Source organism: Miniopterus schreibersii, assembly GCF_964146895.1.
Source record: "Miniopterus schreibersii genome assembly, chromosome: 7".
Classification (NCBI taxonomy): Eukaryota; Metazoa; Chordata; class Mammalia; order Chiroptera; family Miniopteridae; genus Miniopterus; species Miniopterus schreibersii.
The window spans coordinates 13,705,295-13,724,398 of NC_138108.1; the positions used below are offsets into that span (position 1 = coordinate 13,705,295).

The 19,104-nt window shown below is 45.0% G+C and overlaps 1 protein-coding gene across 1 annotated transcript in view; it reads left to right on the forward strand.

Moving 5' to 3' along the window:
- The window catches only part of MREG (melanoregulin), a 43,010-nt gene that overhangs the window by 22,714 nt on the left and 1,192 nt on the right, over positions 1-19,104 (forward strand). The window contains exon 3 of the mRNA XM_081143088.1: positions 17,823-17,913. Coding sequence (XP_080999214.1) covers positions 17,823-17,913 — 91 coding nt within the window. The remainder of the gene's footprint in view (positions 1-17,822; positions 17,914-19,104) is intronic.

The window sequence follows — 19,104 nt, forward strand, 5'->3', positions numbered from 1 at the left end:
AACCAACTCACCCAGCAGTTTTGCTGTTGGCACTTCATCCTATGGATAGTCTCACGGTTAAACAAAGATATGTGTTATTTGTAGTATTGCTTTGAAAAGTAAAAATCTGGGGGGAAAAATTTGACAAAAGCACTGGTTAAATATATTGTAAATAGCTATACTAATGGGTGCTATACAGCTTAAAAAATAATGAGGTAGAATTTATAGGTACTAACTTGGAAAGATAGTTATGATCGAAGGCTTCCTAAGTGGGTATGTATAGTATTAGCCCATTTGTGTAAAAGATAGTCCATCTGTGTAAAAGCATAACAACATTTCTGGAAGGTTACCTATGAACTTGTGAGCCAGGGTGACTGCTAGGAGTTAGGAGTAGAGGGAGGGAGCTTTCACTTTCCTGGTCCTCTGTTTAAAACCAATTTTAGATCATATGCATGTATTGCTACTTCATATACATACACTTCATACAAGCTAAAATCCCCTCCCTGTTATTTTGCAGCACACTCTGGTGGCTGTTTGCCTGTGTCTTTCTAAACTGTTTGGCTTTGTTTTACTGTGGGAGAAAGGGGAAAGGGAGGGAGGGGAGTGGGGAGAGAGAATGAAAGTTAGTTTAGGAGGAGCTGGAACAAGCTTTGAGGGATCCTGCCAAAACGGACTGAGGCAGAATGCCTTTTCAAGGCTGTGAGAGTCTGCTGATAAATCAGGCTCTCTCTCTGGAGCTCACTCAGTGGATCTTCTGACAAATCAGGCTCTTTGTCTGGAGCCCGCTTTCTCTCCAACAGAATTCATATGGTAATGAACAGAGCAGCGGCTGTCAGCTTCCTCACCACCCCCGCCCACCCTCAACCACCCGCCCCACCCCTTCCTCTGGTCCGTTTGCTCGTCTCTGTATAGTAACCGAAAATGGCTCTTAATTGCACCAAGCCTGTAAGAGTTCTGGATACTGGCGCCCTGGGACTTCCCCATGTGAAAGTGCTCAACTGGGGCATCTCGGATGGCTGATGAGGCGTCCTCTCTAAGAACAGCTCAGCTTGCTTTCAGGTTCAGACTGAACACATGGGGAAAATGGTAGCACCCACCCAGTTCTGATGGGGGCCCAGATCTGCTGCTTCCAGACTTAAAATCCCCAAAGTACCCTGCAAGGACACTGTAGTTTTCTTGATATGAAACCACCCCTCCGTTCGGGTGTCCTTCCCGGGCTACCTGTTGTCACATAATCGGTCCACATGATCATTCTGTTTACAGTGCAGTGAGCTGTGCCCTTTGATGGTTTTGCAATCCAGAGGCAGGCCTCATGGCTCATGAATACAGCTGGGTCCGCCCTCCAGAAATATTTGTCATGTTTAACTACAAGTTACATGAGGTCAAGTCACACCGGCTCCTTTACCACATTGCTGTTGTCAGTTTTTAAAGCCCTTCACATGGGGTGAATTTCAATGGGCCAGAGTCAAAATTGACCTCGTTCCCTCTCCTGTAAATAAAATATCTTGCAGTAGAAGGCTACGAGCACCTGGGAAATGTGTCTTTGGGCTACAGGTCCCCAGTCCTGGCTGTGGAATCCTGTGTTTCAACCAAGAACCAGAAGATCCAGGTGCTCTTGCCCATTAACCTGGCCCAGGTATTGGGCAAGTCACGAGGGAGGAATGCAGCAGAGTGAGGCTTTTGAAGGCAATCAGAATATTTTTGTTCAGTTGTACGGCTGACTACACTTTAGTCTGTTGGAGCTTACTTTTTATTTTCACTTTTTCTTTTTTGCCGCCTTTGGTGAATTTACCAGAAAGTTTGGAAACCAAGTACACGTGCTGACGATAAGAATCCACTGCAGTTGAGTTTGTTGATAAACACAGGCCATGCTTCAGGGATGGGCCCTCTTATCCATTTGCACCATCTCTTTTCCAGCAAATCACTTAAAATGTGGGGGACTCCGAGGAAAGCTTGGAGTGGAAATGGCAGCAGTGTGTAAGACGAGAGAGACCTCAGACCAAGGACTGGTTGGGGTGTCTGCTCTTTCAGCCCAACCTTGGCAATATGCAAAAATAAATATAAAAATGCCCGCTGTCATCTTCTACCACGTATACTGTCATCTACCTGAAGTCAGTGTGGTTTCTTTATTTTTTCTAGTGGGGAATGGCTGAAGGACATACTCTCAAGCCATTTTCCCTTTGCCTCTCCAGACAGAAGTCTGGCAGGAATGGGTGATGTGTTAGATGAAGTAGACTGTTTGTGGTAGGACTGAGCTACCCAAGGATGTATCTGTGACCAGCAAGAAGGGCAGCCTTCACGTGCAGAACCCTTCTCCCTGCCTCTCGGGGCCCCCCTCTTAGCTTGTGGAAGGCCCTCCAGGGTTCTTCTCATGTGACCCTCTGCCTGCATCCCCTTTGGGTGGCTCTTCACCAAGCCTGGTTCTCCCCCCTAAGTACCCTATCCCTAATCTTTTCCCTTCATCAACTGGAAATTAAAAAGAAGCTGGTGTTAGGACAAAACCAGAGGAATTCATTGGATGATATGAAAGAAATTTGTGAACCCAAATTCGTTGTAATTGGTGAAACATGAGAAAGAGGAGAGAGTTTCTGAGCAGAGAGGCCAGCTCAGCTCAGTGCTTTTTTGCTGGGCCTCCAGATATGTCCCTGTATATTGTCACTGCGGTTTTGGTCTTTCCTGAACTGGGGTCAGAGCAACCTCATCACCTTGGAAACATTGCTAGAAGCCTGAGATCCAGTATTCCTGGGAGAGGGACAGGGTGCTGCCTGAGGACCCTGAGGATGGAGACCAAGGCACTGGGTGAGTCAGATCATTTCTTGTCCTCAAGGATTTTGTGGGGCCCAGGGGCCAAATTGCTTAAAGGAGTGAACCTGGCCAGAGCTGGTGGTCAGCGTGGAGCGCATCATTGAGTGGCCCAAGAATGTGGATAACTAACCAGGGGTGCCTGATGTCTTTCCCATCGGACTGGGGTTAGGTCAGGCCAGGCAGTGGCATCTGAGAAATGATCTCCCTTCCCGCTGGTGGAGCCTCAGCTAATGTGGAAACACTGACTGCCCTTCACACCACTCTCCCCACCTGTTCCTCTGCCCTACTTTTGAAAGGTCTTGTCTTCTTCTCTTGTTTCTCCTGCTTTCAGTCCCCTTGGACTCTTCGTCCAGCAGCAGAAAGCCTAGAGCAGGGCTGTGTAAAACAACCAGGGAGGGCAGCAAGCAGCCCTCTGCTGGTTTCGTCCAACGTTGGCTTCCTCTTGCTGGTTCAGAATATTTCCACCTGTCTGGGCGTGTCTCTGTGTGCCTGTTGCAGCTGACACAGGGTGGATCTGGTCATGAAGAGGAACTGGCTGAGGCTCACGTGTACCCAGACTTTTGATTGTTGAGTGTTCAGAAGCAGAGCCTGCCTCAGCCTTCACCTTAACATTTGAATCCATGACATAGCATTTATCTGTTGCCTGCTTTAAAGTGACGTTTGGGGACCAGAAAGCACCTCTGGGTAGATAGCGACCAGAGAGAGCACATACTATTGAACTGCCTCCAGGCTTGGATAGCCATTGACTCACTGTATTATTTATAATTAGTCATGGCAGCTGACACCTTGCTTATCATGGCAAATGTCTCCTTCTAATGAGAACACCAGTCATACTGGATTAGAGCCCACCCTAACAACCTCACTTTAATTTGATCACCCCAGTAAAGACCCTGTCTCCCCAAAAAGTCACATTCTGAGGTCCTGGGGGTTAGGACTTCAGTATATGAATTTGGGGGGACACAGTTCAATTTATAATGGCAGGCGTGCAATTGATAGGATTAAAATAGTTGTTTCATTTGGTCATCAGATGTAGACCTGTGGGCATAGCAGTGAACAAAGGGCCTGCCCTCAGAGAGCTTACATTCTACTGAGGGGAAACTGACAACAAATTAATGTAAGGTAGGTTGTGATAAGCACTTTGAAGAAAAACAAGACAATATGAGGGAACAGAAGGTCACTCTGGGCTGAGGAGCAGAGGTCTGAATGAAGTGAGGTAGTGAGCCTTTGTAGGATATTCCAGACAGAGGGAACAGCAGTTGAGAAGGCTCTGAGGCAGGATGCACGTGGTATATGCCAGGGACAGTGAGAAGGCCAGTGTGGCTGCAGCAGAGGGAGTGAGGAAAAGAGCTGTACTGTGTGCCACTGGGAAGACTAGCAAGGACCAGATCATGAAGGCCAGTAGGCCTTGGTGAGGACTCTGAATTTTGTTCTAAGAGGGATGGGGTATGCTTTCCAACTGAACGAGTAGAAAATGATTATTTGTCCCTTTGCAAGATTTGTTTTTTCCCTCTGGCCCCTATTACTCCCAATTTGGGAAGCTCATATTCCTTGGGAGTCCTGGGCAGGCCTGGACCTCTCTCCCCATTGAGAGATAGTTCTCTGTGGGTCTCTTGGTCTCTGGGCATGTTGTGAGCAGAGCACTGTTGGCCCTTTGCTCTGGGGAGTCTTTTCAAGAATGTTTGCACAGTGAACTTACTCTCAGGAAGTGCAGATCTCTCTCCAGAGCAAAGGGCAGGCAGGCCTGTTGCCCGCTGTGAAGGGTCCAGGCTTCCCAGGTTGAGGGCTCCTGTCCTGCTGTGCAGCCTGCTACTCGTGCTGGTACCATTTGGTTCTCTTCCTGGTCCTGTGCTGGAATCGGGGCTTAGAGAGCTCGTGTAAAACGTGCTGACCTGCTGTTGCTGGGTCCCTTGTCTCTGACCCAGGAGTCTCGTGTGTTTTGCCAGCACCCATGAAACTGTGGCAGGAGAACTTGGTAGCTTGTAAAAGAGTCAAATCTCAGACACTTCACGGTTCTTCACACACCTTTAAAATAGCTTCTGTGTCAGTCTCATGACTGAGATCTTGACCATAGGGCAGTGCTTTGGTGTATGTCTGTGGCTGTTAAACTTTGTTTCTGGCCTGGCCGGGCGTGGCTCAGCGGTTGAGCATCGACCTAGGATCCAGGAGATCGAGGTTTGTTTCCCGGTCAGGGAACATGCCCGTGTTGCGGGCTCATCCCCAGCAGGGGGTATGCAGGAGGCAGCCGATCAATGACTCTCATCATCGATGTTTCTCTCTCTCTCCTTCTCCCTCTCCCTTCCTCTCTCTGAAGTCAATAAAGATATATTAAAAAACAAAACAAACAACTTTGTTTCTGTTATCTTTGGAACTCCCCCCCCCCCCACATGTAACCTACCAGGAAACTGATAAAACTTCTCTGGTTGAAGCAGGGGTAAAAACCTAAATTTCTCCATCTGAGGCAGCCCAGCAGGCATCTTTGGAAAAGCTACCCAACATAATTTCAAAAACACTGTATTGAGCTACTAAAAGGCCCCTTTAAAACTCAACTTTGATATCTGGGAGCAATAATACATTATTTCTTACCAGAGACCAATTGGTTGTCTCTTAGCAAAAAATTACCCGTCATTAATAGGTGAACACAAATTAGTTTTTCAAAGGATAGGATCCAGGACTGATAAGTTTGATTGCAGGATATGGAGTGGGAGGTTGGGAGAGAAGGGCACTGCAGTGTTGGCCCTGGGCATTTGGACAGGGCTAAAAAGTAGAGGAGGAGAGTACTAGAAACAAGAGGTACTGAGAGGATAGTAGATGATAAATAAAAATCACATTTGAATTACTTGGTTTCCTTGATCCTTACGATTTCTTCACAAGCTTTGAGTGGGACCAGGCAGGGAGAGAGGCATCCTTACTTTCACATATATTTTATGTTGGGTTCCATGTGGATTCTCATTTGGAAAAATGAGTCTTGAAGTTTGAAAGCTCACCTATTTCACTCTGTTACCTGGAACTCTGGCATTGGGTGTTAAAAAATAGAGCAGATGTTTATTTCATGGAGCACTGGGAGGAGTGTGGCCCAGCAGATAGGATATTCATGGGGTTCAGGCCCAACTCTGCTACTGTCTCCTGACTCTACTGCTAATTTGCTGTGTGATATTGGGCAGGCCACTCAGTCTTTCTGGGCCTGTTTTCTTACCTGAAAGAGGGAGGTATGGAGGATATATCTCAAAAGTCCCCATATTTAAAGGCCTGTGAACTACAGAGAAGTGATGTTTTTAACCTGAGAAACATTATGTGTTGTGCTCCTGGGCACCTGCATCTAGACCTCATTCGTGCCCTTTGAATGAAATGGGTGCACTATGCTTGGAATGAAGGGCTGGGATATTTCTGAGAGTAAAGCAAGTAGATTGAATCTCTCCATGCCACATTTCTCTCCATGTTCAAGACATACTATGGGCCCCACGTCAAAGCCAGTTTTACTGGGACATAGTGTCCTTGGCTGCCTGAGTGCTGCAGTAACAAAGATGAGTACTTGTGACAGCTACTTTATTGTCTTGTAAACCCTAAAATATTTACTCTTGGACTGAGGCCATCACCCAAGCTTTGCCTTTGGTTCGTGCTCAGTAGACTTGGCTCAATTGATTGTGTGGATTTAATTTTTTATACGAAAAGGACACACCACCGGTGCCTTTGAGGAGGGTTTCCTGTGGCCACTGCTTGATGACCCTTTGGAAAAAGAGATCCTCATTAGAAACAGACTGTTTTAGCCTTTTCATTTATGGGTGCAAAACATCGATTTTTCTTTCTGTAAATGTGAGATTAGTAAAAAAAACAAAAAAAAATACACTATCATTCCCAAACATGTTAAATGTACCACAAATTAATGCCACGCCACTGTTTCCCTTTTGCATTCTGGGATTACACAGGCACTGACTTAGGGGCTTGGTTTGACTTAATGATAGCTTGTCATAGTGACAAAGAGCCAGGCAGATGACTGATGAGGCAAAGGTCTTGAAAACTAATGGCTGCCAAATTCAGGATTCACCAGGCAGCGTCCTAAATGGTGTGGCAAAGGGTCACCTATGTGTCTGTCATAGCCAGTAAAGACCGGGGTAATTATACAGTGTGTATAGTAAGCGCCAGGCAGTGGCTGCTTCCTCTTAAGTGACTATTTTCTCTTGAGGCTATAGCATTACATCATGCTTGAGGCTTTGTTGGAGTAACCCCCAAATATTTGAGTGGGGGAGGCAGCATCTGGAAGCTCAGTTGAAGATTGTGGGGGACTGAAAATGGACAGTGAGTGAGATACTGGCATCGTGAGGAAAAAGGTTTTACAAGGCTGGAGCTTCAGTAATAACTCCCAGCTGTTCAAGGAACCCCACTGTTGTGGACGGGTGACCTAGACAAGCATCCTGTTCCTCTTGTGGAAGGTTTGGTGGGACTTTGGCTTGTGTTCATAGGGATGCAGTATGCTGGAGATGTGCCTGATGTGATTAGGGAAGTGGTTTAGTTTGCAGCTCTGTGGCTTTAGAAGGATATAGGTAATTTAGAGTTGTACAGTGGACAGTGACAATAAAGCAAAATTATAAAGCTGGAGTCAAGTGATGGGGGAGAGAATGGGTTGTGCGAAACATATTGTCAAAGCAGATTCACATGAGTCACAGACTTTACCCAGTATTAAGCTTTACTAATACTTTCAAAGATACAGGCAGTTGAGAGGCTCCAATGAAGCAGACAGAGGTCTGGGACATTGATAATGTGTCCCTAAGATCCCTTTTCCTCACAGGACAGGCCCCTCTGACTTAGAATGCTGGATGAGTCTAAGCGAGGTTCACTGGGTTGTCTCACACGGGGAGCAGGGGGGGGGCATTTATATTATGAAGAGCTCCAGTGGGCACCTCCTCATTATGTTTTAGTGTAGTGACATTCTCCAGGGAGCCCCGCCCTGGAGATGTTGGGTGCCTGAGTCTGAGTAATCCTTTGACCAGGGACTTTTTGCTAAGGGCATTCTGTCAATAAGGTTTCTTCCTTCTAGAAAGAAGTTCAGTTGATAAGGAAATTAGGGTCACCTGCCTCTCCTTTTTCCTGGGGGCTTATCTTCCCCACCCCACTGCCAGCGCGCAAACTCTCTCTCTCTCTCTCTCTCTCTCTCTCTCTCTCTCTCTCTCTCTCTCAGTGAATGGGTCAAGGGCCAGCTGTTTTAACTCCTTTCTCCTGGGGGATGAAGATGAGAGGCACTGGGGTTACTCGATAACCAATTTGACAGCTTTTGAATAAGGGAAGAGCAGTTGTAAGTAGGGTCCCTGGTTATAAGGAATGCAAGAAGAGTAATTACAAAAATGATTACCACTACAGTAAGAAGTATTTGGATTAAAGAAAGGAAAACTTTCAGATCTTGGGGGCTGTTTATAAAAGGAAATTGTAACTTCTGAATTTCTCTTTCCTCTCTCTCCCTGTGTCTCTGACTGGCTCAACTGAATGCCTCCCCTTTGCCCTGCCTCCCCCCCTCAAAACGATCGCACCTCTACTGGGACTCCTTCCCGGTCCTCACCTTGTCCTTGTGCTGTCCCCTTGCTTCTCTTCCTCTTTGAAGCTGGCAGAGGTCCTGGAATACAGACGAGTAAATGCCCCACTGAAGCACCAGTGCTTTCACCCAAATACTGGGACACACACAGGAACCTGCAAATTTATCAACAGGATTTTCAATTTAACCGAATTCACTGAAAGCAAGTGAGTGAAGGTCTGTGGGTTGCCATTCAGAAAATAGTAGACTTTTCTAAATAAATTCAAATTACAATAGTCCTCACGAGTAGACTCCTCCATTATGGAGGTAATTGGATACTAGGTTATGTTAACAAAGGAAGCTGTAAAAATAATGCTTCTTAGGGATTTTAAAGTTTCTGTCCTGATTATAGAAGAAGTACATCACCGCTGTAGAAAATTTGGATAGTATAGGAGAAAAAAAATCACCTATACCTAATCCTACCCTGAGATTAAACACTGTTATACTCTCACCTGGAAGGAACCTGAAACCCACACATGAGCGTTTTTCTGGTGGGGTTTGGCCAAAGAGGCGTCCCTTTACAGACTTTGCCACTCTTTGAAATTAAACCATTAGGTATAGTATCCTCTAGATCAAACCATTAGGTATAGTATCCTCTATGCTGCAAGCCACGCAAATAAGTTTAAGTTTTCTAGTAGCCATGTTGAAAAAGTAAACATAAGTAGGTGAAATTAAATTTAATAATATGTTTTAACCAAATATATCCAAAGTATTATCATTTCAACATGTGATCAATATGAATGCTATTAATGAGATATTTTACTTTTTTGTTTTTTGGCACTATGACTTCAAAATCCAGTGTGTATGTTACATTTATAGCTCAGTTCCAAGTAGCCACACTCCAAGGGCTCACTAGTCAGGTGTGGCCAGTGGCTGCCGTACTGGCCAGCACAGGGCTAGGTGCTGAGGGGTAGCCAGATCTTTGAGGTGTCATGCTGATTCATACAATCCATTGTTAAATCTGAACTTGCCTCTGTATTTTGAAGAAGCACCCTTCCTCCACGGTACATACTTCAGGTAATTGAATGAACTGTTGTTTCTACCTTGCCGGAAATTCAAGCCCCCCTTTCCTTTCTGTGCACAGGAATTTGGTCGTACTGTACTTTGCCTTCAGTGACGACAACACATTGTCCTTCCCTCCGGTGCCTGGAGACAGAACTCTGAGATGGTTCCCACTAGTTGTAACAATGTCACATTCCTCCTACTGGAAGTGTTAGCTAAATCACACCCTGAGTTTGGCCCTTCTCCTAATGCTAAAGCTCATTATGGGCTAGAACTCTCCAAATTCGACAAAACTGATTTGAAGTCTCCCTGCTTAGCAGCCCGGGTCCATGGCTTTGCTGGCACACCTCCCCAACAGGAGCTGGGAGCTAGCCCTCAGCTTAATCTGGTTAAAACCAGATAAAGAATTAGGTCAGGGGCCTCTAGCTGCAAAGCTTCCAGAACTCCAGCAGAGCTGTAGAATAAAAATAAACAGGGAGAGTTGAGAAAGCATCACTTGGCATTTGCATTTAACTTGTTCTAGGTCAAATTTCTTGCTCAAGTTCTAGGTCAAAGTGCATAAACATTGCAAAGGGCAGTGGAGCTGCATTAGCCTCCATGGTATGGATATGCCTTTCCAAGGTGCTCCAAGAAGGAACTCCAGGGTGACCTTTGGGATTTGAGGCTCCACATGGTGTGTAGAGTCAAACTGCCTGAGCTGCCAGACCTTAGAAAAGTTTCACTTTATTATCTGTTAAGAATCAGAACACCTGGGGTAGGGACTCAGGGCCCTGCGGTCAGCACAGCTGGCCAACCCCACTAGGGCCCAGCTGCACCTGGGATTCAGAGCAAGGGCAAGTAGATAGGCTCTGGAAGGTCAGCAGGGAGGAGACTCAGATGTAATCTGTAACTCAGGCTTGTTTTTATCCCACTGAATTGGTGGGTCTGGTGAGGCTAAGAGAGAGATAACCACATGAGAGTTTGACCAACCCAACTGAAAAGGCTCATTTCCATAGGCCCTAATTACCAACAGATGGACCTTTCTTAGAATGAGTGCTTCAGAGTGATGAGATGTCTAGGCAGAAGCAATCAAGCCAACTCTTGTCGGGAGATATGGGAGGGCCCGCCAAGTCCTGGAGCCCCCAAAGACCTAAGTGCCAGGTCCCTGGGCACTGGCCCCTTCCTAGCCTCCACTCCCTACCACCTCTTCCTCCAGGGTTCATCTAGTCTGTTGTTTACCCTCTAATACACTGAGTTTCTCTGCTCTGTCATTTGATCCTGCGCCATTTGGGCCCAGGTGGAAGCTGAGGGCTAATGAGTGGACCTGCTGTCTAGGAACTGAAACACAACCCTATCTTTCCCACTTACACACCGCTTCTGGTGGATGCAGAGAATAGGCTTTTATCATCCTGAAAGAGGACGCCCTCCTGGGTAGGTGGCCTTGATGCTGTCCAGAACCAGCTGTGTTTAAAGGAAGCTCTGAGTTCCCTCTGCATAATGGAATCGCCTCCCTTCCCGCGAGTCTCACCAGCCTGCCCCTTGCACTGGGATCTGGTTGCACTGTCCTGCCTCCTGCTGCTGGGCCCTGAGGACAGTGTCAGTGAGAGTCTGCAGGGGAACAGAGAAGGGGGCCTTTTGTCTTCTGGACCTGAGTGGCCCTGCCAAGAGCCGCTTTTAGAATGAAAGTCCCTGCACATTATGTTCCATTTCTCTCTTTGTGTCCCAGTTTCCACATTGGTGACAGGGTAGGACAATGTAGTGGGCTATATTTGGGCCTAACTGAATGCAGCTGAGGGTCCTGGGAGGCGTGTGGGTTGTGGAGTCAGACAGACTTGAGTTTAAACTCTAGGTTCCCCATTTATTAGCTCTGAGATCCCAGCTGAGTTATTTAACCTCCTAGCACCACACTTAACACCTCTCTAGAAACAAATCCATAAACCCATCTCATCTGATTTCCTGATGACTGGGATGTCACATACAGAGTGCCTGGAACGCTGCCTGACACCATACAGCTTAAATATCTATTCTTATTTAAAGAGACATATGTGAAAAGTACTTTTCAAATAGCACATGCTTGATCAGGCACTGAGTAGAAGAGGTGAATTTTTAATTTTGTTTTATTTCATCTTTCTCGAATTTATTCTGTTTCCCGAAAATGTGAGAATTAAAATTCTTGATTATATAAACCTGCCTTTTTCAGAATACACATGAATGAATTAGAGCCCAAGTAGGCTCTGATAAATAAAATGTTATGCTGCCTTCTAGATTTAAAATAGGTGCTCAGTCACTGGCAGAATGTGGCCTTTATGTGACTTGTCATACTCATTTGAGCTCAGAAATCCCATTGGAGCACCTGCTGTTTACAGAAGGCTGTGGAAGACATGGATGGATGAACCAGGTTCTTGTATCCACAGAACCTGCAATCCAGGAGTGAAGGAGACATTACAGATACTTACGTAGCAGTAAATAAAATAACTACAGTTGTCATAAAGGGGCTGAGGAATTTCAAAGAAGAAGCAGTTACTCTCCACTGGTAAGAAAGGCAAAGGCCTCTGGAGGTGGTGGCATTTAAGCCGAGCCTTGACGAGGGAGCAGGATTTAGAGGGCAGTGGAAGGTGGACGTACGAGAACACGGTCAAAGGCGCTCAAGCGGAAGGCATGCTGGAGCGCAGACTGCTGGTGCGACGTGGCAGGGGCACGCGGTGCGTGGAAGACGAAGGTCAGATCACGGAGAGCCTGCTCAGGATTGGAACTTTATTCAGTCTTCAGTAAACGGTGTGGAACCACTGAAAATTCCCGGGAGGGAAATGACCCAGTTTCACCCTTAGGAAGACGGCTGGTTGGGAGGAGATCGGAGACGGTGCTGCTGGACACCGAGGAACCAGCTGTTCAGGCCTCGTAAGGCTGAGGCAGTGGGATCGGGGAAGAGGGGTAATCTGTGGCAGAGGGAGAACCAGCAGGGCTAGGAGACTGAAATGGATTCAGAGGGTGGGGTTGAAGGGGAGCGAGCAGCAGATAACCAAGTTGGGAACATAAGAGAGAAGACGCTGGCCTGGTGGAGGCTGGTGGGGGCGTCGGACTCTGTTGAGTGACCCGTCAGCAGCCCGCCCACATGGAGACACCCAGCAGAGGGGGAAATCGGCACCTTTAGCTGAGGCTTGGGGTCAGGGCAAAGGCGGGAGACTTGGGAGTGACAACAGAAGTTGAGGCAGGAGGGGAAATGATCCAGGGAGATGGACATGAGAAGACCTAAGACAGAGCCTTGGAAAGGATGGCGTGAAAAGAAGAGGCAACGGAAGAAGAGGGATCTGCCAGGGGAAGGCAAGGGAGGGAGGGAGATCAGCTGGAGGATGCACTTGGGAGGGAGCAAGACACTGGGCTTCCTCTCCCCTTACGGGGATTTAATGCCACCCCACAGGGTGGAGTAGCCATGCCTGCTGACCGAGTGGGTCCGTCACAGATGCTCGCTCCTGGTTCCCTTTCCCACGGAAACCTGGACGTGGGGACGGCCGTCAGGATGTAGTGCTTTAGAAAAGGCGAGGGCCTTCGGAAAGGACCACGGGACACCCCCATTCGGCCACTAGTGACAGGAGGCAGGTGGGGAAAGCCCCGTAGCGCTTCCCTTGCGTAGTGGATCTGGAAAGGGCTGCTTGTTGGGCGGGCGAGTAAGGGGATGAGGGGGAAGTGAGGCTTCCCCTTAAGCCACGTGGGAGCGAAGGGAGCGGAGGGTGGCCTGGCGCTTGAGGAAGCCCCAGGGTTCAGGGAAGGGCTTCTGGCTGGGCTGCTGACGTCAGTGAAAGCGGCTGTCCTCTTCAGAAGAGCGAACTAGTTCCTTGGAAAACCCTTTTTCTCTTGGATTTGGCATATGAGGCTCAAGCTCGGTGTTTGCTCAGAGGTGCCGCCTGATGAGCTGGGGGAGAGGAAGGCCGTCATGTGAGCCATGACTGTCACGTGGGTTCTGTGCAGGATGTGGCCCGGGCTCTGCAGGAGGCCTTCTCGTAACCCTGTGATGTTGCAAGCGCAGACGAAGAGGGCTGAAACCTCTCCGGGGACTTTTCCAAGGAAAGATCTATGATGTGGATAGTTTCTTTTTGAGGCGAGGGGTGGGGCATCCAGGGGGGTCAGCAGAGGAAGTCCCAGGGTTTTCTCAGCCCTGACACCTGAAGCGGAGTTTCAGAAAAGTGTGGGCAGTTTCACAGCTCCGTTGCGGGCGAGCACAGCCCAGTCCAAAACACTGACCTTTCCTCTGGGGTCCTCAGAATCTCAGAGGGCTCAGATGTGGGTAACCGTCCCCCAAAGGAAAATCGAGCTGAATTTGACACTCAGATTGATGAGAGAAGAGGAATATAGATGTTGGGGAAGCAAATATCAAATATTTACTTGTGGCAGACGTATTAGCTGCCCCAGTGTCCCTATTCCTTCTTTCTTCCTTGCTACCAGAACCCAGCTTTAGTTTGGTGTTGCCTCCAGGGGATAGATCATGAATACTACCAGTAATCTGCTCTTCCACTTTTCCTCCCTTGCAGTGAGAGAGAGGGAGGGGAGGGAGAGAGAGAGAGAAGAGGCAGAGCTAAATTACTCTTTGTACATAACAAACAGTACAAAGAAAGTTTAAAATAATACTGCTGGGAGAGTTGGTAGTGTAAGCTACCAGAGGAAGGGGAGGAGAGGAGGTAGAGGAGATGTTCAGACGTGGCTGCCTCTGAGGAATAATGACAATGGAAAGAAACTTTTAGTTTTCATTTTATACCTTCTGTTCTCTTTGAATTTTTATTTCTATGTGATATTATTTTTGCCATAAAAAATAAATCTCTCTCTTTTGAAGTTGTTCCTAAGAGTTTAAGATGTTTATGGGATCTGTTGTTAGAGTACATTCCTTTAATTGTATAAATCACCTTTTTAGCAAGAAATAAGTATTATTTTTTTAACTGGCCTATTTGTCCACAACCTCACAATAAATAGTTTAGATAAGTATAAATAGTTTTAATTGTGTGCGTGAGAAAATGATCCCGGTAGCTTAAACCAGAACTCAAGGTCAAAGCCAGCTCCTGGGATCCAAAGCTGGAGGACAACTAGCTGTGGATGGTTGCAGGAGATTGAGTTTTGTTCTGCCTTTCATTTTGCTGCCTCAGCCTTCTTATCTGGCCGCCCTAATCTGATTTGGTCAACAAGTAGAGAGGAGAAAAACCTCAAGAATTCAGCTAGAAGCATCTTCAGCGATTCATTTTCAATCATGTTTTTCAGTTTGTCCTGGTTCCCAGGTAGCTGGTGAAATGAATTCTGCACTCTTTTATTACACCTTTGACAGTTTACTCATTGTTAAAGTTTTGGGCTACAGCATCACATTGGCCGCAATGTATTATTTCAGAAATTATGAGAAAAACAAAAGTTTATTTTGGAAAATAAGATTTTTGCTTTTGATGTCTTGTAGATTTGAGTTTCAGCTCACTGGTGAAGGATAGTTAACTGATCTTTAATTGTTATTTTCAAATTATTTGTCTAAAAACTAATTGTTACAATTTCAAAATTGTAGAAGGACATCACAAGGCTTATTTTTCTCTAGTACCAGGGAATAAATAGGTGAGTTAGTTTCTTAAGTTGTGGACAGATCTCATACATCACCATTTTTCATTTGTCACTTTAGGTTCTGTACTTTGGGGTCAGTGTTAAAAAGAAATTAAAATTCCCGTCTTATATTTATTTTACCAAAACCCAATTCTTACGTAAAACTCTACCTAAGTTTCTACTGGTATCAGAGCTTTAAATTTTGCACAAAATTTCCAGATACTTTCGTATGATTAACTATGACTAGAAGACAGTAATAATATGGATATAGGAAATACATCGTTTCATTCCACTGATCTGAACAGGCATCTATCATGTGCAGGACAGTTGATGCATCTATCATGTGTGGGTCCATCCTTAGCAGATTTGTAAATGTCATATTGATGCTTCTCCATCAAACACTATCAGTCACAGACTGCTACTGAATGAATTTGTATAACATTTAGTGCTGGTATTCAGGAATAGCAAAGTAACTGGTAGATGGACAGCAGAAAGAGAAAGATTTAAAAAAAAAAAAAAGTCTGAAGCCTGGATTACCTGGATAATAACCGTGTCTCCTAAAAATAGAGGTTTGGCTACACTTAGTTGAGGGAACAGGTCTAAGGCAGCCTAAGTAGCTCAAAGGAAAATTAGCAGAGACGTCCCTCTAATCGCAAGTTAATGAAGCCACCTAGTGGTTTGTTACAAAATTTAAGGTTCTGCGAAAGTATCTCCGGATTGGTTGGGTGGGGCTTTTAATCGCTAGGACTGAGTGTCTGACCACGTTTCATTCCATCCAGCAAGGAGGAGGGTCATTGTCATTGAGGATATGTACAACTTTGCTCTGTGAAATATTTTTAATTTATTTATACTCTTCTATTTATAAAAAAGGGTTTATTGCAACTTATATGAAAATACAGTGAGACAGCATACACTAGAAGAAAATAGAATTTTGATGATTTGAAATACCTTTAAAGTTTCTTATGAAATGACACAACATTTTTTCATAAGTGGAAACTGATCCCTTACAAAATTCACAATGTCCAGAAAGGAAGTAATTTTCAGGACAAGTAAAATTGTACCTGATGCCAAGAGCAGAGAAGTTTTTCTTCTGAGGGTCCTCACAAATGGGATACCGCACATTGCAACGTATAATGTCCTCAGTCCCCGTAACAGAAGCCATGCCGAGCGGTGGGGGAGTGTTCTTTATTGTGTCCGCACTATTTCAAGGAGAATGTGCACCGAACTCCGTTTTCTGGGTGTGCATTAGCTCGTTTGATTCTCGCAGTGAGCAAGGATGTAGGTAGTATTACTATCCCTGTCCTGCACAGGAGGCCTTGAGACCAGTGAGATTATGAACTTGCCTAGAGTCAGCTGTTAATAAATAATGCTCCCGAGATGCTAAGTGCTGAACGGCCGATTTAGTCCAATAAGGTCCATCCAATGAAAACGACAGTACTTGAGTGTCCCCCCCGCCCCCCCCATGACTTATACAGGCCCGGGGCATTGTACAGGTGTGCTTTAACATGACGATAAAGGTGAGGTCTCTTTGCATATTTCTGAGATGACTCAGATAACCTTACTCTCTTCTCGGGCTACAAACTTTATCCCTGACCCCAGTCACTACACTCTTGCACATGCATGTGTGCGCAAGCCTTTGGTAAAAATGAATGAGTGAATGAATGAATGAATGAATGAATGAGTGAATAAATGAATAAATGAGGACCAGGAAAGAGCACGCAAATTCCCCATTTCCTGACTTCTAGGCAATAGCTGAGACCCATGACCTCACACTGGCATACCTTCAGATACAGATCTAAAATGCAGTTATAGCAAAACACGCTTTATTTTGCTAGTTTTCTTTTCCCAAGTGGTATCTTTAACATTTTGAATGGCAGCTGAACTGATTTCTCTTAACCAGTCGAAAGTTGATTGGCCATAAGCAAGACACACCTTGACAGGAGCTTGGTAGGAAAATAACAGCATCATTGAAACATTTGCAGTGAGAGGAGTCAAGATATCATAGAACTTGAGTCTTAAATTGAGCAATTTAGAATGACGTTCTTTTAGGCTGTGTTTTAGGATAGTTACATGGCTTTGCTAAGAAAACAGGGTGTATTTTATGAAATGACTGTTCCATAGATAAAGCTCCTTAAAAACAAATTTCAGTGACATTGAAGAGAAATGCTTAGCTCAATAAAGGGCCTAATGCTTCTGAAGGATCCAGGTTCTGTTTTGGCGTCAACATGATATCCTATGACCCATAAGACTGAAGTTTTCAGAATGATAATCTTATAATAGTTCTGCCCAATGCTTGAAAGATTCATTCTGTCATGGGAATATAAATGAAAGAAAGTGATGCTGAGATATGGTGAGGGAAACATTGTCTGGGAGTCAAGAAACATGGGAGTCCTGGGTCTACTTTATCCCTATAATAAAGGACGGCTCACATTCTTTGTCATTTTTCTCATGAACTTTGGAGTCAAGCCTGGATTCAAATACCAGTTCTGATACTTACTAGCTGGATGATATTGGATTAGCCAATTAACTTTGTGAGTCTCAGTTTCTTCATCTATAAAATGGCTTTAATGATACATGGATTTTATTGGTGCTTACAGTGTGCATGTACTGTGCTTTTATATACCTTTAATCTTTATAACAATCTTAAATGGGATAGTCACATTATCCCCACTTTACAGGTGAGATCATTGGAGGTGAGACACGAGGTAATTTGAAGGGTTTAATTAGGATCGTTCATGTAATGTGTCATATCTCCTGCTATGTATTGTAGCAGATTCTCCAGAAGTGTTTTCCCATCGACTCTTATCTTCTTTTCTTTCAGATACACTTTAAAGGTTAGCAAAGAGGGGAAACACATGCTTAAACAGCTTAAGTTTGGGAATTAGAGGTTTAGGTCAAAGAGTAAAAATAAAACTGTATTTTTATCCTACAGGAATGGCAAAAACTCAACTATGACATCTACACCCTGCGACAGACTCGAAGGGAAGTGAGAAATAGATGGAAACGCATTTTAGAAGATTTAGGTGAGTCTGAAAGTGATTATGAAATGGTAGAATTAAGTAGTGGTGATCATTTCTCTTCACTTTCTTCATCATGGTTTTTAAAAAGGAATGTCAGTATCTGACTATTGCAGGCTACTGTGTACGAATTATTTTCCCAATCCTGTCCTCCTATCTCCTCCAGCAGGAACATCTGGCACTTCTGTTACCACCAGCCCATGTCTCGAGGACACATTTTGCCATGTGTTACTCCATCTGTCCTCAGTATCGAGTAGCACAGGGCAATGGAATCATACAGTAATACTATTGAATATTTTTGGTGTTGTGCATTGATTGAATTAGATGGGAGTGATTGTCCAATTAGTAATAGCTTTATAAGATGAGGCAGGTTGGGAGAAATATTGTTTGTAAGAAACCTTTTATTATTTATTTATTTAGTAAGAGCACAACAAAATTCAGTGTAAACTTTCAGAAGGACTAAAAGGCAGAAAAGCTTCAAAGTTGGGGAAAATCCCTGTGACATTAGAGTAGATATTGGGTATTGGTTTTTCCTTTCTGCTAGGGTTGTGATATAATAAACAGCCTTCATATTATAAAATAGGCTCATTTTAATGTGTTCATAATGAATTCATCAACTTCGAAGTCCTGAGGCCTTCTGCTTTAAAAGAGAATATGACACCTTGGGATCAAAGCTTTTCAAAAGTAGGATACCACGTTGCTAGCCCCTGTTGCTTTACTTGGGATACACTGGGATGGGGTGGGCTTCTGCACCCTTTACTCACCCACTATTAGTGGGACTGCTATTTTTTAAAAATGTAATTTACTCCAGGTAGGTTTAAATCCATGAGCCTTTTATACCTTTGGGTACGTAATTTTAACCAGCCAACCACATTGCCCCGGGGAAGGGAATCTGGGCTTGGAGAAGGAGGAACCTGAAAGTGACCGCTTTTTGGCTTCCAGGCTGCAGAGGCAGGTGGAAATTCTTGGGGCCGGGGAGGTGGTGAAGAGTAGGGACTGGGAGGGTTTCAAACCAAAACAAAGGCAACAAGCAGTCAGTGGATGAGTATCTGAGGCTTAACTTGGCAGAAAGAGTTAACAAAGAAAATTAAACAAGAAGAAATATCAACCAAATTTTAGTGAAAGGCCAGTCACCCTGAGCTGGAAGGCAGCCCATGGAGTGGTGCCTTTGGCTTCAGTTTTCTGATGTTTGTTTAG